Here is a 16,231-nt window from a genome sequence, read left to right on the forward strand (position 1 = left end):
CGAGTAGCTAGGTTACTCGATCGAGTAGGGGGCCACTCGATCGAGTATGTTGGGTACTCGATCGAGTATCGAGTTTTCAGCGAGGGTTTTTAATCGCGTTTTGTTAAATCCGCAAATCATTTCCGCCTCATTCCTCCTATCCTTTGGTCGCCTCTTTCCCTTTCCTTCACCACAAAACCTCCATGGAAGCCTTTTGAGGATCCTTGTGCCTTAGGAGAGCGTTACTTGAGTCGGGTGGCGGTCTTTTGCCGGGTTTCTCCTTATAGGTATGTCATAATCATCATCCGTGTTCTCATCTTTGCAATTAGGGTTTGCTTGGTAGTAATAGATGTTTGTGTTGTGGTTATAGGCTTTGCTTGATTGCTGGATATGTCATATGTTGGCATGGATTGGTTGCAGTTGCTTAAAGGTAGGTTCGCTTCCTCAGTTTCTGTAGATAGTCTAGTGTGTCGATCGTCGTATCTTTGTTGTTGCGTTATGGTCACGTTGTGTGGCGCATGTATCTTTGTAGTTGGTTGGTACATACAGTTTGTTGGTTGTTACATTTCAGCTGTCTGTGAATGTTTGTCTCTGGTTCGCGAGGTGCGTCCTCGGCTGAGTGGGGTCACTTGCGGGAGTGGCTTCACGCCCTAGTTTCGCCCTTCGTGGAACCCGTCACGAAAGGGGATGTGCACATTAATGGACAGGGTTATCGCTCATTATGAGGAGCGGGGATTTGGTGGGTACGGCTGTGGTCCCCCACTGGCAGGGCTGTCCAGTGGAGTGACAGAGGTTGATTGGATTATTGTGATTGTGTGTGAGGTTGATAGCGTTGTGTCGTGTTGATAGCTATGTTGTTGTTGTCGTATCTTATCCCAGTACTGACCTTGTGTGGTTGTTTTGTTTGTTATGTGTCTGTCGTGATCCCTTATGGTGAGCAGTCGGTCTTAGCAGGTGTTGATGTTATTGATAGCTGGAGTCCGGGCAGGGATGAGTCTTCACGAGATTCGATAGCATTAGAGAGTAGTCTTTGAGTTGTATCTTTTATATCGTTGTTGGGTTTTAATTCACTTGTAATATAACATAATAGTTCTTTTATCGACATTTGATTATTACTGTCCTCGGGCAACCGAGATGGTAATGCCCTTATATGCTAAGGAAGGCCTAGTTAAGGCTCCTCTGAATATGGGGGTGTTACAAAGTGGTATCAGAGCGACGATTTTGGAACCTGTAACAAATTAAAAAAAATAAAAAAAATAATGAACGTAGGGAGTCTAATAAAATGAACCTGGTGTATGTGTGATGGGAGCCCCAGCTGATGCTAGGTTTTGGGTGAGTAGGCGCCCTCACTTCAAAATCTCGGCCCCATGACACTTAAGCCAGCCACATGGTATGGGAATGTGGAGTCCGTGTGTATATGTGTGATGTGTATGTTAATTGTGCCGGAGCTACCTCTGGTTAAGTCTTTGTTAGAGTTAATAGGGGTGTGATAGTGGTATTTGTGCCGTGTATGGTAATCGTTGGTGGAATTAGTGAAGTTTTTGGCACGATTAGTGAGCTTATACGATGGTTATGAGATATGTGACAAAAGTTTACGTGATAGAGATGCGTGAAAATGTGGAAGTGTATGTCGTGACATGAAGAGTGAACATGTTGGTGTTTGCTATAAGTTGATGATGACGGTAGTCATATACGAGTTTATAAATCCTACCGTAATTACAATGATGATAGTTATAGAATTGTTGAGTTATAATATGAAACATAGCATATAGTAATGCGTATATGCCTTGCTTAATGGTTGAAATTTTTCCGCTGCGTAATAATTGATTTGTGTAAGATGATTTGCTTATGATTGAATGTGGAACATGATAGATTAATTTGTTATGAGGAGTGTGTAATTATATGTTAAATGAAAGAATGGAGTAATGTTAATTATATGCTTCAAGTTGAAGTGAACACGAATTTGGTAGTAATGTGTAAAGTAAGTTTAAGTGTAATATGATGACGTGAATATGTTTATGAATGATTCGGTAGAAGGTAAACCGAGTTGGGTAATTTGTGTAGCGTAAGGTGGAATAAAAGGCCACAGCCGGTAGCAGCGCAGCAGCAGCGTCCTTTTCCGTGCTACCCTTACCTTGACACCCCGGAGACGCGATCCAGCTACTTAGCAGAGAGAGTGTCATCTACTTTGACACTCAGGAATATGCACGAGATGGCGTACACTCAGGGGATAGGGACCGAGGGACCGCATCCGGTTTGGTGGAGTGGAGTAGGGGACTATAGTGGGGTTTTCCACTCCTACGGGGTGGATCAGTCGACGTGGGAGACACCTCAGTCCTTTGCCTACGGTGGCTTGACCCCATGGTACATGAGTCCGGGAGCAGGAGTGGATGCGGGTATTGGTTCATCGGGAGCGGGTACTTCTGGAGGTGGTGGTGATGATGAGATGATGGTTGAGCAGCAGCAGCAGCAGCAGCAGGAGGAGTGATGCTCCTTGTTTTATCTTGGTTTATGGTCGTTGGTAGTAGATGTTGGTAGTGTCGTTAGATTTTAGTAGTTAAATTCGTCGAAACTTTGGTTATGGATATGTATTGTTGGCCATAAGGCCGGATTTGTTACTTAACATTGTTGCAGGGTTGATTTTGGGGTCGGGAAATCATCTCGACCCAAGCTATGTGACGGCTATGTATATATATGTTGGTTTATGACAGGTTTTGTAAGGCATTTTGGCCTGTAGGTACTCGACAGAGTACCCCGTACTCTATCGAGTAGCTGCAGGAAAGAAGGAAATAAAGCTTTCTGATCTTTGGGCTACTCGATCGAGTAGCCAAGACACTCGATCGAGTAGCATGGCACTCGATCGAGTACCACTACATACTCGATCGAGTAGCACTGTTACAGGAGGTTTTCGAAAATTTAAAGTGTGCAATTGTTTTATAATTGCACGTTTGAGGTTTAATGTGGTTATTAGTGCGTAGTAACACCTTTGAACCGTTAATTTCATATGTTAGACGTTGCGCTTGGGTTTTATATGCATCTTTGTCACAAGTAGTGAAGTGGTAACGGTTTCTTGTTGTTTTAATATTACATATGCCATATTACTATCTATCCATCGAAGTTACATCTTTTCATACGTTTGTGCACACGATATTAACATGCTTCATCAACGGCGGCTAGTTATTCCGGTGGTTTGTATATGATTTATAAATTAACGAGTATATGCTTAGCGAGTAATGTCCATAATAAATAATATGGTTCTAATTTATGTTATGAAGCAAGTAATGGATAATATGTGTGCTAATTTTGGTGGTGAACTTCGGGGACGAAGTTCCTTTTTAGAGGGGAAGAGTAATGTCGCAAAATAAAAAGGCTGATTTGGAAATTATGTTGTTGTTTGTTTATAATGTTTTGTTGTTTAATTACAAAATTTTCTAGTACTTTGAGCACATTGCTTATATGAAGTGTAAGTGGTTACTTTAGTTCATTGAAGTGAATGTGATAGTATGTTTTATTGACGGTCATAAAGAGCTAGTTGTGGTGCAAGGTGTCGTAATAGAATGAATTAGTGAGTAACACGGTGGTGTTAGTTGTGCAGCATGAAGTTGATATGAGATATGTTTCGGGTTGATAGTTGTTATCATATGATGGGTGATCGTTGTTTGTGCTGATTCGTATTGCGAGGTTGATGTTTTATATATGATAGTTTGTAGAAGCTGATGTATACATATAGAGTGACAGTTGATGATGACAATGTTTGCATGATTGTAGTAAGAGTCGTTATGAATAGAGTGGTAGACAGTGATGATGATGACATGGGGGATGGTATTTCCGGGGGGGGGGGGGGGTAATGACTTGAGTAGGAAGAATGGTGATGGCGTGTTTTTCCGTGTCTTGTGCGTTGAGTTAGGTGAGTTGAACTTCGGGGACGAAGTTCTTTTTAAGGGGGGAAGACTGTAATACCCGCCCTTTTAGAGACCCTTTGACCAGTGTTGACTGACCTTAGGAGCGGGAATAGTTCTTAGAAGTGCGTGCCAAAACTATCTTGGGTTACGTGTTAAGAGTGGTACTCGATAGAGTAGAGGCTACTCGATCGAGTAGCTAGGTTACTCGATCGAGTAGGGGGCCACTCGATCGAGTATGTTGGGTACTCGATCGAGTATCGAGTTTTCAGCGAGGGTTTTTAATCGCGTTTTGTTAAATCCGCAAATCATTTCCGCCTCATTCCTCCTATTCTTTGGTCGCCTCTTTCCCTTCCCTTCACCACAAAACCTCCATGGAAGCCTTTTGAGGATCCTTGTGCTTTAGGAGAGCGTTACTTGAGTCGGGTAGCGGTCTTTTGCCGGGTTTCTCCTTATAGGTATGTCATAATCATCATCCGTGTCCTCATCTTTGCAATTAGGGTTTGCTTGGTAGTAATAGATGTTTGTGTTGTGGTTATAGGCTTTGCTTGATTGCTGGATATGTCATATGTTGGCATGGATTGGTTGCACTTGCTTAAAGGTAGGTTCGCCTACTCAGTTTCTGTAGATAGTCTAGTGTGTCGATCGCCGTATCTTTGTTGTTGTGTAATGGCTGCGTTGTGTGGCAGCATGTATGCTGTAGTTGGTTGGTACATACAGTTTGTTGGTTGTTACGTTTCAGCTGTCTGTGAATGTTTGTCTCTGGTTCGCGAGGTGCGTCCTCGGCTGAGTGGGGTCACTTGTGGGAGTGGCTTCACGCCCTAGTTTCGCCCTTCGTGGAACCCGTCACGAAAGGGGATGTGCACATTAATGGACAGGGTTATCGCTCATCATGAGGAGCGGGGATTTGGTGGGTACGGCTGCGGTCCCCCATCGCGGTGGTCCGGTCCAACGGATGGACGACAAAGATGAGGTTGATTGGAATATTGTGATTGTGTGTGAGGTTGATAGCGTTGTGTCGTGTTGATAGCTATGTTGTTGTTGTCGTATCTTATCTCGATCGACCTTGTGTGGTTGTTTTGTTTGTTATGTGTCTGCCGTGATCCCTTATGGTGAGCAGTCGGTCTTAGCAGGTGTTGATGTTGTTGATAGCTGGAGTCCGGGAAGGGATGAGTCTTCACGAGATTCGATAGCATTAGAGAGTAGTCTTTGAGTTGTATCTTTTATATCGTTGTTGGGTTTTAATTCACTTGTAATATAACATAATAGTTCTTTTATCGACATTTGATTATTACTGTCCTCGGGCAACCGAGATGGTAATGCCCTTATATGCTAAGGAAGGCCTAGTTAAGGCTCCTCTGAATATGGGGGTGTTACAATTATCGTAGTCCTACCCGGGGAAATTATAGTCTAAGAGTAGTAAATGTCTTGCATTATTTGGATGGTTACTTTGGTCATATCTCCTTGAAATACGTGCTCGTGGCTAAGTGGTCGTGTCTGTTTCCTTGTCTTTCTTTTCCATTTATTTATTGTTGTTTATGCCTTACTTGTTTATTCCATCATTTCTTTTATTCTTGTTGGTTTAAACACGTATGATCCCATGTTTAGTTATAATTCGATTCACCCATGTCTTATCTAATATGATTGTTTGTTTATGTTCTTTATTATGTTCGTTTTGACATATTGTGGCTAGGAGAACCTTGAGTTACTCCCCACTGACTGTGACGTTCATGTTTACATGAATGACAGGTGGTGAAGATGCTTACGTGGGGAAGACGTGTGGTCTAGCGAGAACTAAACCCTTGGACCTTAGTTTGCTAGTTATAAACCCTTTATTTGTTTATTCGTGGGATATCTTTCCCCCGCTTTCTAGTCTTGGGTTGTAATAACCTAAGTTTGTCTATTGTTGTATTTGTTTCATTTCTTTAGTAGCACCTGCGTGCTAACCTTTAACTAATAATTTAAAAGTTTTTTAAAATCTCATAAGTTTCCGCTTTAATTTATTAGTTATATTTTCCGCTTTATCGCGGAGTGTCACACGAGACCCGAAATGCCGCACCCGAATGACACCTGAAATCCGAATTGACCCGACCCGAAAATGACTCGAGCTTTCATAGACCTGTAACAGACCTAACACGAAATGACCCGATCTGAAACCACCCAACCCGAAAATGACCCGATAAAACATAACTTTAACTGACCCCAAATTATTTGAAATGCCTTTTTTCTTTTAATCATTAACCCGAAAATGACCCAACGCGAAACAATCGTACTCGCTTGACCCAAAAATGACCCGAAAAACATACCCGAAACGACCAGGAACCCCGATAGGACCCGACCCAAACTAATTTGAAAATGTAACAAACCTGAATTGATCGGACTCGAATTGGCCTAATACGAACCCGACCCGTTGACCCGTTTTGCCAGGTCTACAGCTATCCCCTACTTCTCATTGTGGCATCTCAACCCTCAAAATAATGAAATGTGTCATTAAGAGACGATAATAGGACCGAAGGGCAAAGACAATATGCAAAATGGGGCAAGGACTAGAAGACTAGAAGAGACTGAGAGCATTTGAAGAGGAAGTCTTCTTCCTCTCTTTTATTTTTTCTAATTTTTTCGTTGGACACAATATTTTCTCTTATTTTTTGCCACATTTTCCAATTTCTCATCCTCTTCCTCTCTTTTTCTCCACATCAAAGAGGATGTTGTGTTCCTCTCCTTTCCATCTTTGAAGTAGGACCCCATCACACTTTTTCTCTTTTATATGGCACAAGGGCTAAGACAAGGACATACTCCATAAATAGAGGATGTCTTACTCTTTCTCTTCAAAGAGAATGGTAAGAGGATGTATCCACATTGAAGAGGACATCCTTTTAGATGAGAGAAAGTGTTAAGAGGATGGTGTATTCTCTATGGGTGCTCTGATACAACATAGAATTTGTACAAATTTATATTTAAGATGGACATATCTATTTTACTTCCTAAACAATAAAATGGGTCAAATAAATAGATAAGACCAAATGTAGATGTCTAAGGAATGACAAATTTGTCTCATCCACCTATACGAGGGAGATTTTTATCCGTTTTAGACTAACGACGGATATGGACGTTTTAAAAAAAAAGACCAACTCTTGAATGAATGAGATGGAGCTTGGTTGTACGGTTGTACCAAGTAGGCAAGTAGGTTGTGTTATATCGTGTCATTAAGGCATTTTGGGAGGACGAAGACAAAAAATGGGACGCCGATTGAAGACAATGGACGGTACGTAGGGGACACGAAACATCCCCCTACTACTAAGAGAATAAAAATTCTCAAAATTTTTTCCTCCAAACTCCACCTACTTATATAAGGAAAGAAATAAAATTTTCCAATTAAACTATAATCAATTTCTTAAAGCATGACTTTTTTTATTAAATTCTAAATTATAATTATATAATGTTTTAATCAAAATAAAATAATACAAGTATAAAATTATAAAATACAAAATCGTTAATTTTTCATCGAAAATGACTTAATGCATACTTAAACTGTATAAAAAAATAAAAAAAATATTATTAGCTACGTGAAAAAAAACTCATTAAGATAATTTAAGCAAAGTTATAAAATAAAATCGTTAACTTTATGTTAAAATAAAATTCATTACATACTACGTTTTTTTTTTCTCATATTAAAATACAATTAGGTGAAATATAAAAATTTGAAGGTATAAAATTTGGAATGAATCCTCCTATATACTAAGAGAATAAAATTCTCCAAAGTTTTCCTCCAAAAGTTATCAAGCTAAATAAAAAAACAAAAATATTTCTTTCTTTAAATTATTATCATTTCATCAAAATATAACCTTTTAATCAAATAATAGTATTTTCTTTGAAAATCTAAATTATAATATTTTAATTAAAGAAGATAAATTCACTATCATTTTATAAACTGTAAATTTCTAAATTTTTGTTATGTATTATTATTATATATGAGAGAATGACTTGACACATTTTATATAAAACAAAATATTAAACTGATATAATTAGTTTCATCACAAAAAAAAAAAAAAAATCATTAACATAATTTGAGAAAATTTATTATTTGTAATCATTAGTTTTATGTTAAAGAAAAAAAATCATTAAATATATTTTATAACTTTACTAAATTCTCTTGATTAGTTCATAGTTCATCTTTTTCTCATATCGAAATACGATGAGGTATATGAAAAATATGAAAAATTAATAATGTATCAATTTAAAATATTTAAATAATAACTAAAAACAAAACCTCTATATACCGCAAATGTGCGGGATTTACACTATTAAATATCAATAGTATAATTGTTACATTCTCTAATATCCCTTTCTAAAAAACCGCGCATTTGCGCGGGATCTATACTAGTTAGATGAACAATCAATTAGCCTGTGAATCCACAATTTAGTACATTAGATGATCAATCAATTTAGTATATTTGTCAGCTATCACAAAAATGCAAATCAAATTGAAAATTAATTTGTAGGAAACCAACCCTATTTTTTCCCAAGTAAAACCTTAAACAGGCCCAAAAGCACTCCGCAAGGGTACTGTTCATTCAGGGACGAGTTTTACTCTTTTATGTACGAAAATGACTATTTTATCCCTTTTATTTCATTCCCCCAATTTTCAATTTTCTCTCTCTATAATTCCACTGTTTCTCTCTCTCACTCCTACCACTGCCCTTCCCAGCCTCAGCTAGCCGCCAATCACCGCCTCCGTCCCTCACTTTGACCAACGACATCCACCACACTAAAATAGCAAAAAAATAAAATAAATACAAAATATTTATTAAAAAAAAGAAAATAATAAAAAAAAATGAAACATGCATAGAAGAAGTAAATCATACCAAGATTAGAGTAGACTAAATCATACCATTTACTAATCATGAAGTTGAACATACTCATTGAACGGAATATGTATGAAAACCCAGAAGACTCGTTAAGAGTAAGAAGTAGCTGAAGAACAATTCTGGTGGTCGGGTTGCATCTCTACAAATTTACAGAATTTCTTGAAAAAAAAATAAAACAAGGAGAATATATACACCAAATACAGCATTAAACAAAGCCTGGTGTGCCTAAGTCGAACAAACTCCATTCAAATTCCCGTCCCTCCAACAAAATCATAAGCAGATGAATATCATAACAATTTTAAGCCTTGAAATTAGTTTTCCAACTTGTCTACATAAACGAGATTTTGTATGTTTTTTCAGCTGAACTTACACCACACACGTATAAGAAAACCCCCTATCCTCCGCCACTCGATGACAAGAAACCCAATGTCGAAGAAAGCACTTGTTTCGCCGTGCTTAGTTCATCGTCACCGCCACAACAAATGACGGACATCGTGCCTCTATCCAACATCGACGACGACGGCCATCCCAAACCCCAACGACAGTTTAAACAAACCCTAATTTAATTAGTGTAAATCAATTTCTGAATTTGATATAATATAATTAATAAAATTATGAGTTAGAATTATTACTTAATCGATATGAGAATTAGCATCCATAATTGTGTAATTTTACGGATTTGATTAATTTTGTAGAATTTAATTAATTTTGTGAGGGGGAAATTTGAGAGAATTAGGCAAAGGGCATACTATGGAAAAATAATGAAAAAAAAAAGTGTATGAATGAATAAAACTCGTACATGAATGAGCAATTACGCTCCGCAATTGTCTTCTTTATATTAAGCATGCCTCTCGCTATTTTATCGGTTCACAAGTAGTATTTGTACGAGTATTTACTTTTTAATATGCATAAAATTAATCTTTCCAAATGTAGGAAATATATTTTTTCAGTACAATTCAAGTGTGATGTTAGTGTATGCCACATTTTTGACATTATTGTATACAGTAATTATAAGACGATAGGTTCTTCACACACTGATCATCACAACAAACGCCTGCAGGAAACCTTCTAATCAATGTGACAAATCGCCTAATATTGGTAATGGAGACGAACTTTGGTAGTATGGAGGGATTAGGTGAAGCTTTGCAAGAGAAGTGAAAAGAAAATATTAAGTCGGAAATATATGTAATCGTTTGGGCCTAATATACAATATACTCTCATCCAAACCGAGCCAACCAAAGCAACATCTCACCCGTGAACATTTTTTTTTTTCGACAATAGTAAACTGATATAAATTAAAAGAGTGGTGATACAGGAAACATCAAACTAAAATGATCAGCCAGTCGTTAGGCTGACAGACCAGTGGCTATGTATACAAAGTAAACGACGAATTTCACAAAGTGAATTTCGCGCTTCTATTGGGACTGGCATTCGTGAGACCAGAACTAAAGATAGTTTCTTCGAAGTGACCCAGAAAGTGACAGTAGTAAGTGTGCCCGAACATATCCATCGCATAAGCTGGAGTAGAGCTTGAGAGTAGGCGGCAAAAGTTGATGTACCACGGACATGGAAAAGCTCTGTACACCCAGAGCTAGAGTCGGAGAACGAAGCCTTGTAGCAGCCAGTAGAAGAATCCCTGCGGATAAGTAGATAATAAGAAAGAGAAGTTAAATGTGACGGACTTTGGATACCTGCCTCCGGAGGCTTTGGTTTGATAGGTTGACTACAAGGCTTCAATTTAGGAAGCTGCAAATGCATGTTGTGCATAGCCTCAACTAACTGGATAATCCGCCTAAGATCAGCATCTCGATGCTCAAACACAATTGAATTCCGGGATAGCCAAATAGCACGTAAAATACAAAGGAAATAGAGAAAGGAAGTAGTTGCAGTTGTCGTTTGTCGATAGAGATAAGAGATATTATCAGCTAGCCAACGGTCAAAAGGGATTCCCGGGTTTGCAACAGAACGTATACCAAGCAGTGAGCATTGCCATACATGTTGTACAACAGCACACGAACGAAACAAGTGGTCCTGTGTCTCCGGAGAGCCTTGACAAAGAACACAAGCTGTATCCAGCTGGAGACCTCGGTGAGCAAGGTTAGTCATGGTTGGAATTATATTGTGTGCAAGTCTCCAAAGAAAGATATCAAATTTGTTTGAAAAGGGGAGTTTCCATATAGTCTTCCAGGGGAAAGAGTGGTTTACAGGCATAGGAGACAAGTTCTGAGAGGAGTGATATGCGTATCCTGATTTAATAGTATAATTCCCATCTTCTGTGTATTTCCAGTAGAGGTAATCGTCCGAAGTAAGAAGTGGCGGTTCCATAGCCAGAATTTCTTTAGCTGTAGATTGCATAAAAAGATTGAAAATAGAGGATGAGTTCCAGGTTCCATTATCAAGAAGCAAGTCCGATATAGGTGGGGCAAATTGAGGCTGAGGTTGCTTCAAAATCGGTTTTCGACCTTGTACCCAAGGGGCTGAAAAGAGATCAAAGGAAGCGCCATTACCAATTTTCCAAGCCAAAGCAGGCTTACATGAATCAACAGCCCTACAAATTCCTTTCCAGACATAGAAGGGTTGAGAAACCTTTGATTTAGCATTAGGAATTGGAAGATCTTTTCGATATTTTGATGTCAGATACTTCGCAAGGATACCAGAAGGTTTGTGATGTAGTCGCCAAAAATTTTTCATCAAAGTGGTCTGCCCCAGGAGCGTTGTTGATTTAATACCCAGTCCACCACTGTCTCTTGGGGCATGGAGATACCGTTGAGATAACCAGTGAATTGATTTCCGTGAAGTATTCTTATTCCACCAAAACGCAGCAATCAAGGAGTCAATCTTTCCTGAAATAGCAAGAGGCAGAGGGATAGCAGCGAGAACATGGGCAATCGATCCAAGCAAAATAGAGTTGATAATTATTAGCTTGCTAGACTGGGATAAATGCAGAGAAGACCAGGATGAAATACGGGTTGTCAACTTATCAATGAGTCCATGGAAAGCAGTTTGCTTTTGCTTCGGGAGATCAACTGGGACTCCTAAATAAGTTCCAAACGAGGAAGAGTCTTTCATCCGAAGAATGGAATTCAGATGAGTCTTGAAATCAGTTGGTGAATTGGGGCTGAATTTGATAAAGGACTTGGTCAGATTAATCATCTGACCAGAAGCTGCTTCAAAGTCTTGAAATATGTCCCGAAGAGCTTCAAAAGATGAAGGAGTAGCCTTACAACAGATAAATGCATCATCCGCATAAAAAAGATGCGACAGGGTCGGAGCATATCGAGAAATTTTCAAGCCATGAATTTGCCTTTGGGTCTCAGCTTTCCGTAGCTTTCCGTAGCTGGGCAGACAAAATTTCCATACACATGATAAATAAATATGGCGATATGGGATCACCTTGACGTAGACCGCAAGTTGGACGAAAAGACGCCGAAGGTTCGCCATTAATCATAACCCGATAGGTAACTGTTGAAATGCATTCCCATATCAGGTTACGCCAGGGTATTGGGAAGCCAAAAGTTCAAAAACAGACATAAGAAACGGCCACGAAACCCGGTCAAAAGCCTTATGCATATCAAGTTTAAGGGCAGCATAGCAGTTTGTTCCTCTCTTGGTCTTGTTGATATAGTGCATAATCTCGTGAGCAATCAGACATCCATCTGACATAAGACGGTCTGGAACAAAAGCTTGTTGGGAATCCGAGACGAGACGAAATAACCAATTTGAGACGGTTTGCAAGACATTTGGAAGCCAGTCGGTACAGTACGTTACATAGGCTAATGGGTCTGAACTGTGAAACCAACTCGGGTTTGTCAACATTCGGGATGAGAACGATAAGAGTATTGTTCCATTCTTTTAGCATAACTCCGGAATTAAGGAATCTCAAAATAGCAGAAGTAACCATATATCCAATTTCTGGCCAGAAGACTTGCCGGGGATTTCGATCCATCCATACCCTTTAAGGCACGGAGAACATCATGTTCTGTAAAGGGGGCTTGCAAAATGGAAGATTCAAGAGGGCTTAGTCGTGGCAGCTGTAAACCAGCAAGTAGAGAATGAATATGACCAGATGGAATATGTGGTTCTTGGGGCATGGGCTGACACAACAAAGTCTTAAAATAATTAAGAATTTCAGAAGCAATGGATTCAGAAGAGTACAACTAGACACCGTTATCAGATCGAAGAGCAAGAATTTGATGTTTTGTCGAACGATACTTAACACGGTTGTAGAGAAACTTTGTAGGAAAACCATCCAATATTTCAGATGTGAGCTTGGACCGTTGTATCCAGTATTGCCTTTGGGTATCTAATAGTTGTAGGCGAGAGGAACGTAGTTGAATAAAGGTCGTGGCAGATTGTTCGTCAGCAATTTGATTGGCAGTTAAATCCAGATTCGCCTCAATATCAGACCAGTTAATCCCGCAAGAAACACGATGATGTCGTACCCATTGCAAAATTGAATGGCGTGCAGTTGCAAGTTTGCGTGATACCACATACATGGAAGAGCCAACAAAAGGTATGTTCCAGGAACAAGTTGCTTGACTTCAGGGTGATTTAAGCACCAATTATCAATTCGATATGGCCGTCGTCGGGATGATGTTTCTGGGGACATGGAAAGGATAATAGGTGCGTGATCGGAAACAAAGATGGGCAGGTTGGTGATTGAAGCGTTCGGAAAAAGCTGGCACCAATCTTGATTAGCGTAAGCACGGTCTAGCCGTTCAAAAATAGTAGCTGAGTGAAGCTGATCGTTCATCCATGTAAATCGGGGACCAAAAAATGGAAGATCTACAAGTCCATGTGAGAATTTCCACGCTATGAAATCCCTTTGTCCACGGATGACACTGGTACCGCCAAGCTTATCAGAAAATAATTCAATTTGATTAAAGTCACCCATCAAAAGTAAAGGAGTAACACCGGAGATTAAAGCTGTTATCCGGTTCCACAAAGACTGTCGATACTCAAACCTTGCTTCTCCATATATAAATAAAACATACATTACATGATTTTTACAAGGTGGCTTAGAGATGGCTATGTTACAGAAAATATAATGGGGGTCTAACGATATGGGAGTTAAAACAACCGAGTTATCCCAACGCAAAAGGAGGCCACCACTACGTCCTATTGAGTCTACACCACAAAAGTTAGGTAGGCCCAGACACGGTGTGCGAGATGATGCTTGGGCAATTGTAGTCAAAGTTTCTTGCAAAAACAAAATCGGCGGATGATATTGGCGGGCGCTTCTGAGTAAGAAAGGAATTGTAGGATCATCCGCAGCACCTAGCCCCCTACAATTCCAGCAAAAGATCTTCATTGGAAAACGGGTGGCGAATTAAGGTCCGCCACCAGACCCGTAAAAGGAGTAAGATCTTCATCTCTGGTACAAGAAGAAGATAAGAAAGTTAGTCGAGGAAATTGCAGCAGGTTTAAAGTAATTGGCTCCAGACGAGGTCTCTTAGCCACAGGAACATCTAACAACGAAAAACAAAAAGGATCAAATGATCTTTTCTTGTCCGGCAAGTGAACAGATGGGGAGGGAGGAGGATGGCCAGGGCCATTAAACCGGAAAGGTGGGATATCAAAGTAACCCAACAGGAGCTCAGATGGCTCAGGGCCAGGATCCTGATCAACGGCCAAATCCAAAAAACTCGAGCGATTAGTTCTTTTAAAACGTGGACGACTGTAAAAATTGAAACCAACGCCTACCTTCCGTTTGTACACAAACTTTACCTTCCTGCCATGAGAGTCCATAGCAGGAACACTAGCAAAGGGAGTGACAGAGTCACGAAAAAGACAACCCACATCTATAGATCTTGGTGGTGTCGAAGGTTCACCAAGACCTAAATCCAGAGATGCATCCATATTGTCATCAGGTACAGTCATACGAAAAGCAGGAGAAGCAACTCTAGCTGTTGAAGTTTCACCAGGAGTTGTGATGTGAGGTCCAGGCACAACAGGTCCCCTGACCAGAGGGAAGTTTTCCAGGAGGACTTTCACGTGACTGGTCCTCATGGATGCAGCAGTCTGGTTGTGGAACTGAAACAGATCCATTAAGATCATCTTCCGACGGGGAAGAAGAGAAAGAGAAGACCGGTGAAGCTCCACCAGAATCAACAATAACAGAGTCAGATGGGGAAGCAATATTAACTTCAGAGTTTAAATATTTTAGGCGCGCCGGGAGTCCGAGAATATCAGGGGAATAGAACAACGACCCAGGAGGACCATGAAGAACCATTAAACCTTGGGAAGCCAGATCATTCAGACGAGATTGAATATCTCTAGCTCCACGAAGTTTACCAGATGGGCAGAATGAAACACGGTGGCCAACTTGGCCACAAGTCTTGCAAAATCGAAAAATTCCTTCATAAGAAAACCCAATCCACTGGTGTTCACAACCGTTTAAAGCTAAATAACAACCGGGAATGAGTGGTTTCGAGAGATCCACCCAAACTTTCACTCGAACAAAATTCCGAGTTGGTAACAGTGTAGGATAGGTTTCCTCTTCACACATGTCTCCGACATGTGATAAAAGAAAAGCAGCCACAGAAGTGTTTAAAAGAGGAATAGGGAGGTGTTTGACCCTAATCCAAATAGGTACAATGTGAAACAGTAAGTTATCCGGAATGGTCGTAGGAGTGACAGGTCGGAAAACAAAGAGACTGCCTTCTATGGTAACCGTCTGTCTCAGACGGAAATAAGCGAGGTCAGCAGCAGATGAAAACTCGAAAATATAATAAGGTTCCATAGCTCGAATAGAAACTACACCATTGAGTTTCCAATGCTTAAAGATGAGATCATAAATTCGTGGAACATCAAGATAGCGTTGATCGAGAATTTTAGCTAGGAGTGCTTTAGAAAAATCGACACCGGTGAAGTCATCACAGAGATGTAAAGGAAGTTTTAGACTTACACCGGCACGACAAGGAGTTGGGGTAGAAGAAGACGCCATTTAATTTTGAAAACAGAAATGAAATTGTTGAGGAATTCTGGTGAGGACAGAAAATTTGCAGATTTGTTGGGTAAAATAGGCCGGAAAAACGACAGGTTTGGGGTATGTGTCAAAATAGATTATCGCATGAAGGACACCTCAAAAAGGTGGTAGTTTAGGGTGAGAGTGGAGGTTTGAGAGGAGAGGTGATGGGTTGCAGCTGTTTGTCGGTGCCAGAAATACAGAAAGGAGGTGGCAAAGGCGTCTAGGAAGGTTGCAGGTAATTGACAGCTGGAAAAGAGGAAGAATAAAGGGGTGACACGTCAAAAGTGAAGGAAAATTAGGCAAGATTGAGGAGGCTAGTGGAGGTGTTAGTGGGGAAATTAGGCGGAGGTAGAGATAAGGCGGTGCCAGTTAAGGAAAAACTTGGGGGTTAAAGGAACTCAAAGAGGGACTCTCAGAGGAGAGACAAGTCTTCATAATTACATTCACCCGTGAACATTATGCAAGAAATATGTGTAATCGCCTCAGTAACATTTTCCATTCCCCCTGGTATATCC

The 16,231-nt window shown here is 40.0% G+C and overlaps 1 protein-coding gene across 1 annotated transcript; it reads right to left on the reverse strand.

The window, feature by feature from the left end:
- Nucleotides 1-13,124: 13,124 nt before the first annotated feature.
- On the reverse strand, nt 13,125-14,057 carry LOC141607895 (uncharacterized). Its single transcript, XM_074427245.1, has one exon. It carries the CDS (start codon nt 14,055-14,057, stop codon nt 13,125-13,127), a length of 933 nt encoding a protein of 310 aa, XP_074283346.1.
- Between the last annotated feature and the right edge of the window lie 2,174 nt (nt 14,058-16,231).

The sequence above is a fragment of the Silene latifolia genome, chromosome 10 (genome assembly GCF_048544455.1).
Source record: "Silene latifolia isolate original U9 population chromosome 10, ASM4854445v1, whole genome shotgun sequence".
Lineage (NCBI taxonomy): Eukaryota > Viridiplantae > Streptophyta > Magnoliopsida > Caryophyllales > Caryophyllaceae > Silene > Silene latifolia.

Excerpts from the sequence above, each read along its gene's own strand:
- LOC141607895 (XM_074427245.1), bottom strand. The coding sequence starts at position 14,057 with ATGAAGATCTTTTGCTGGAATTGTAGGGGGCTAGGTGCTGCGGATGAT.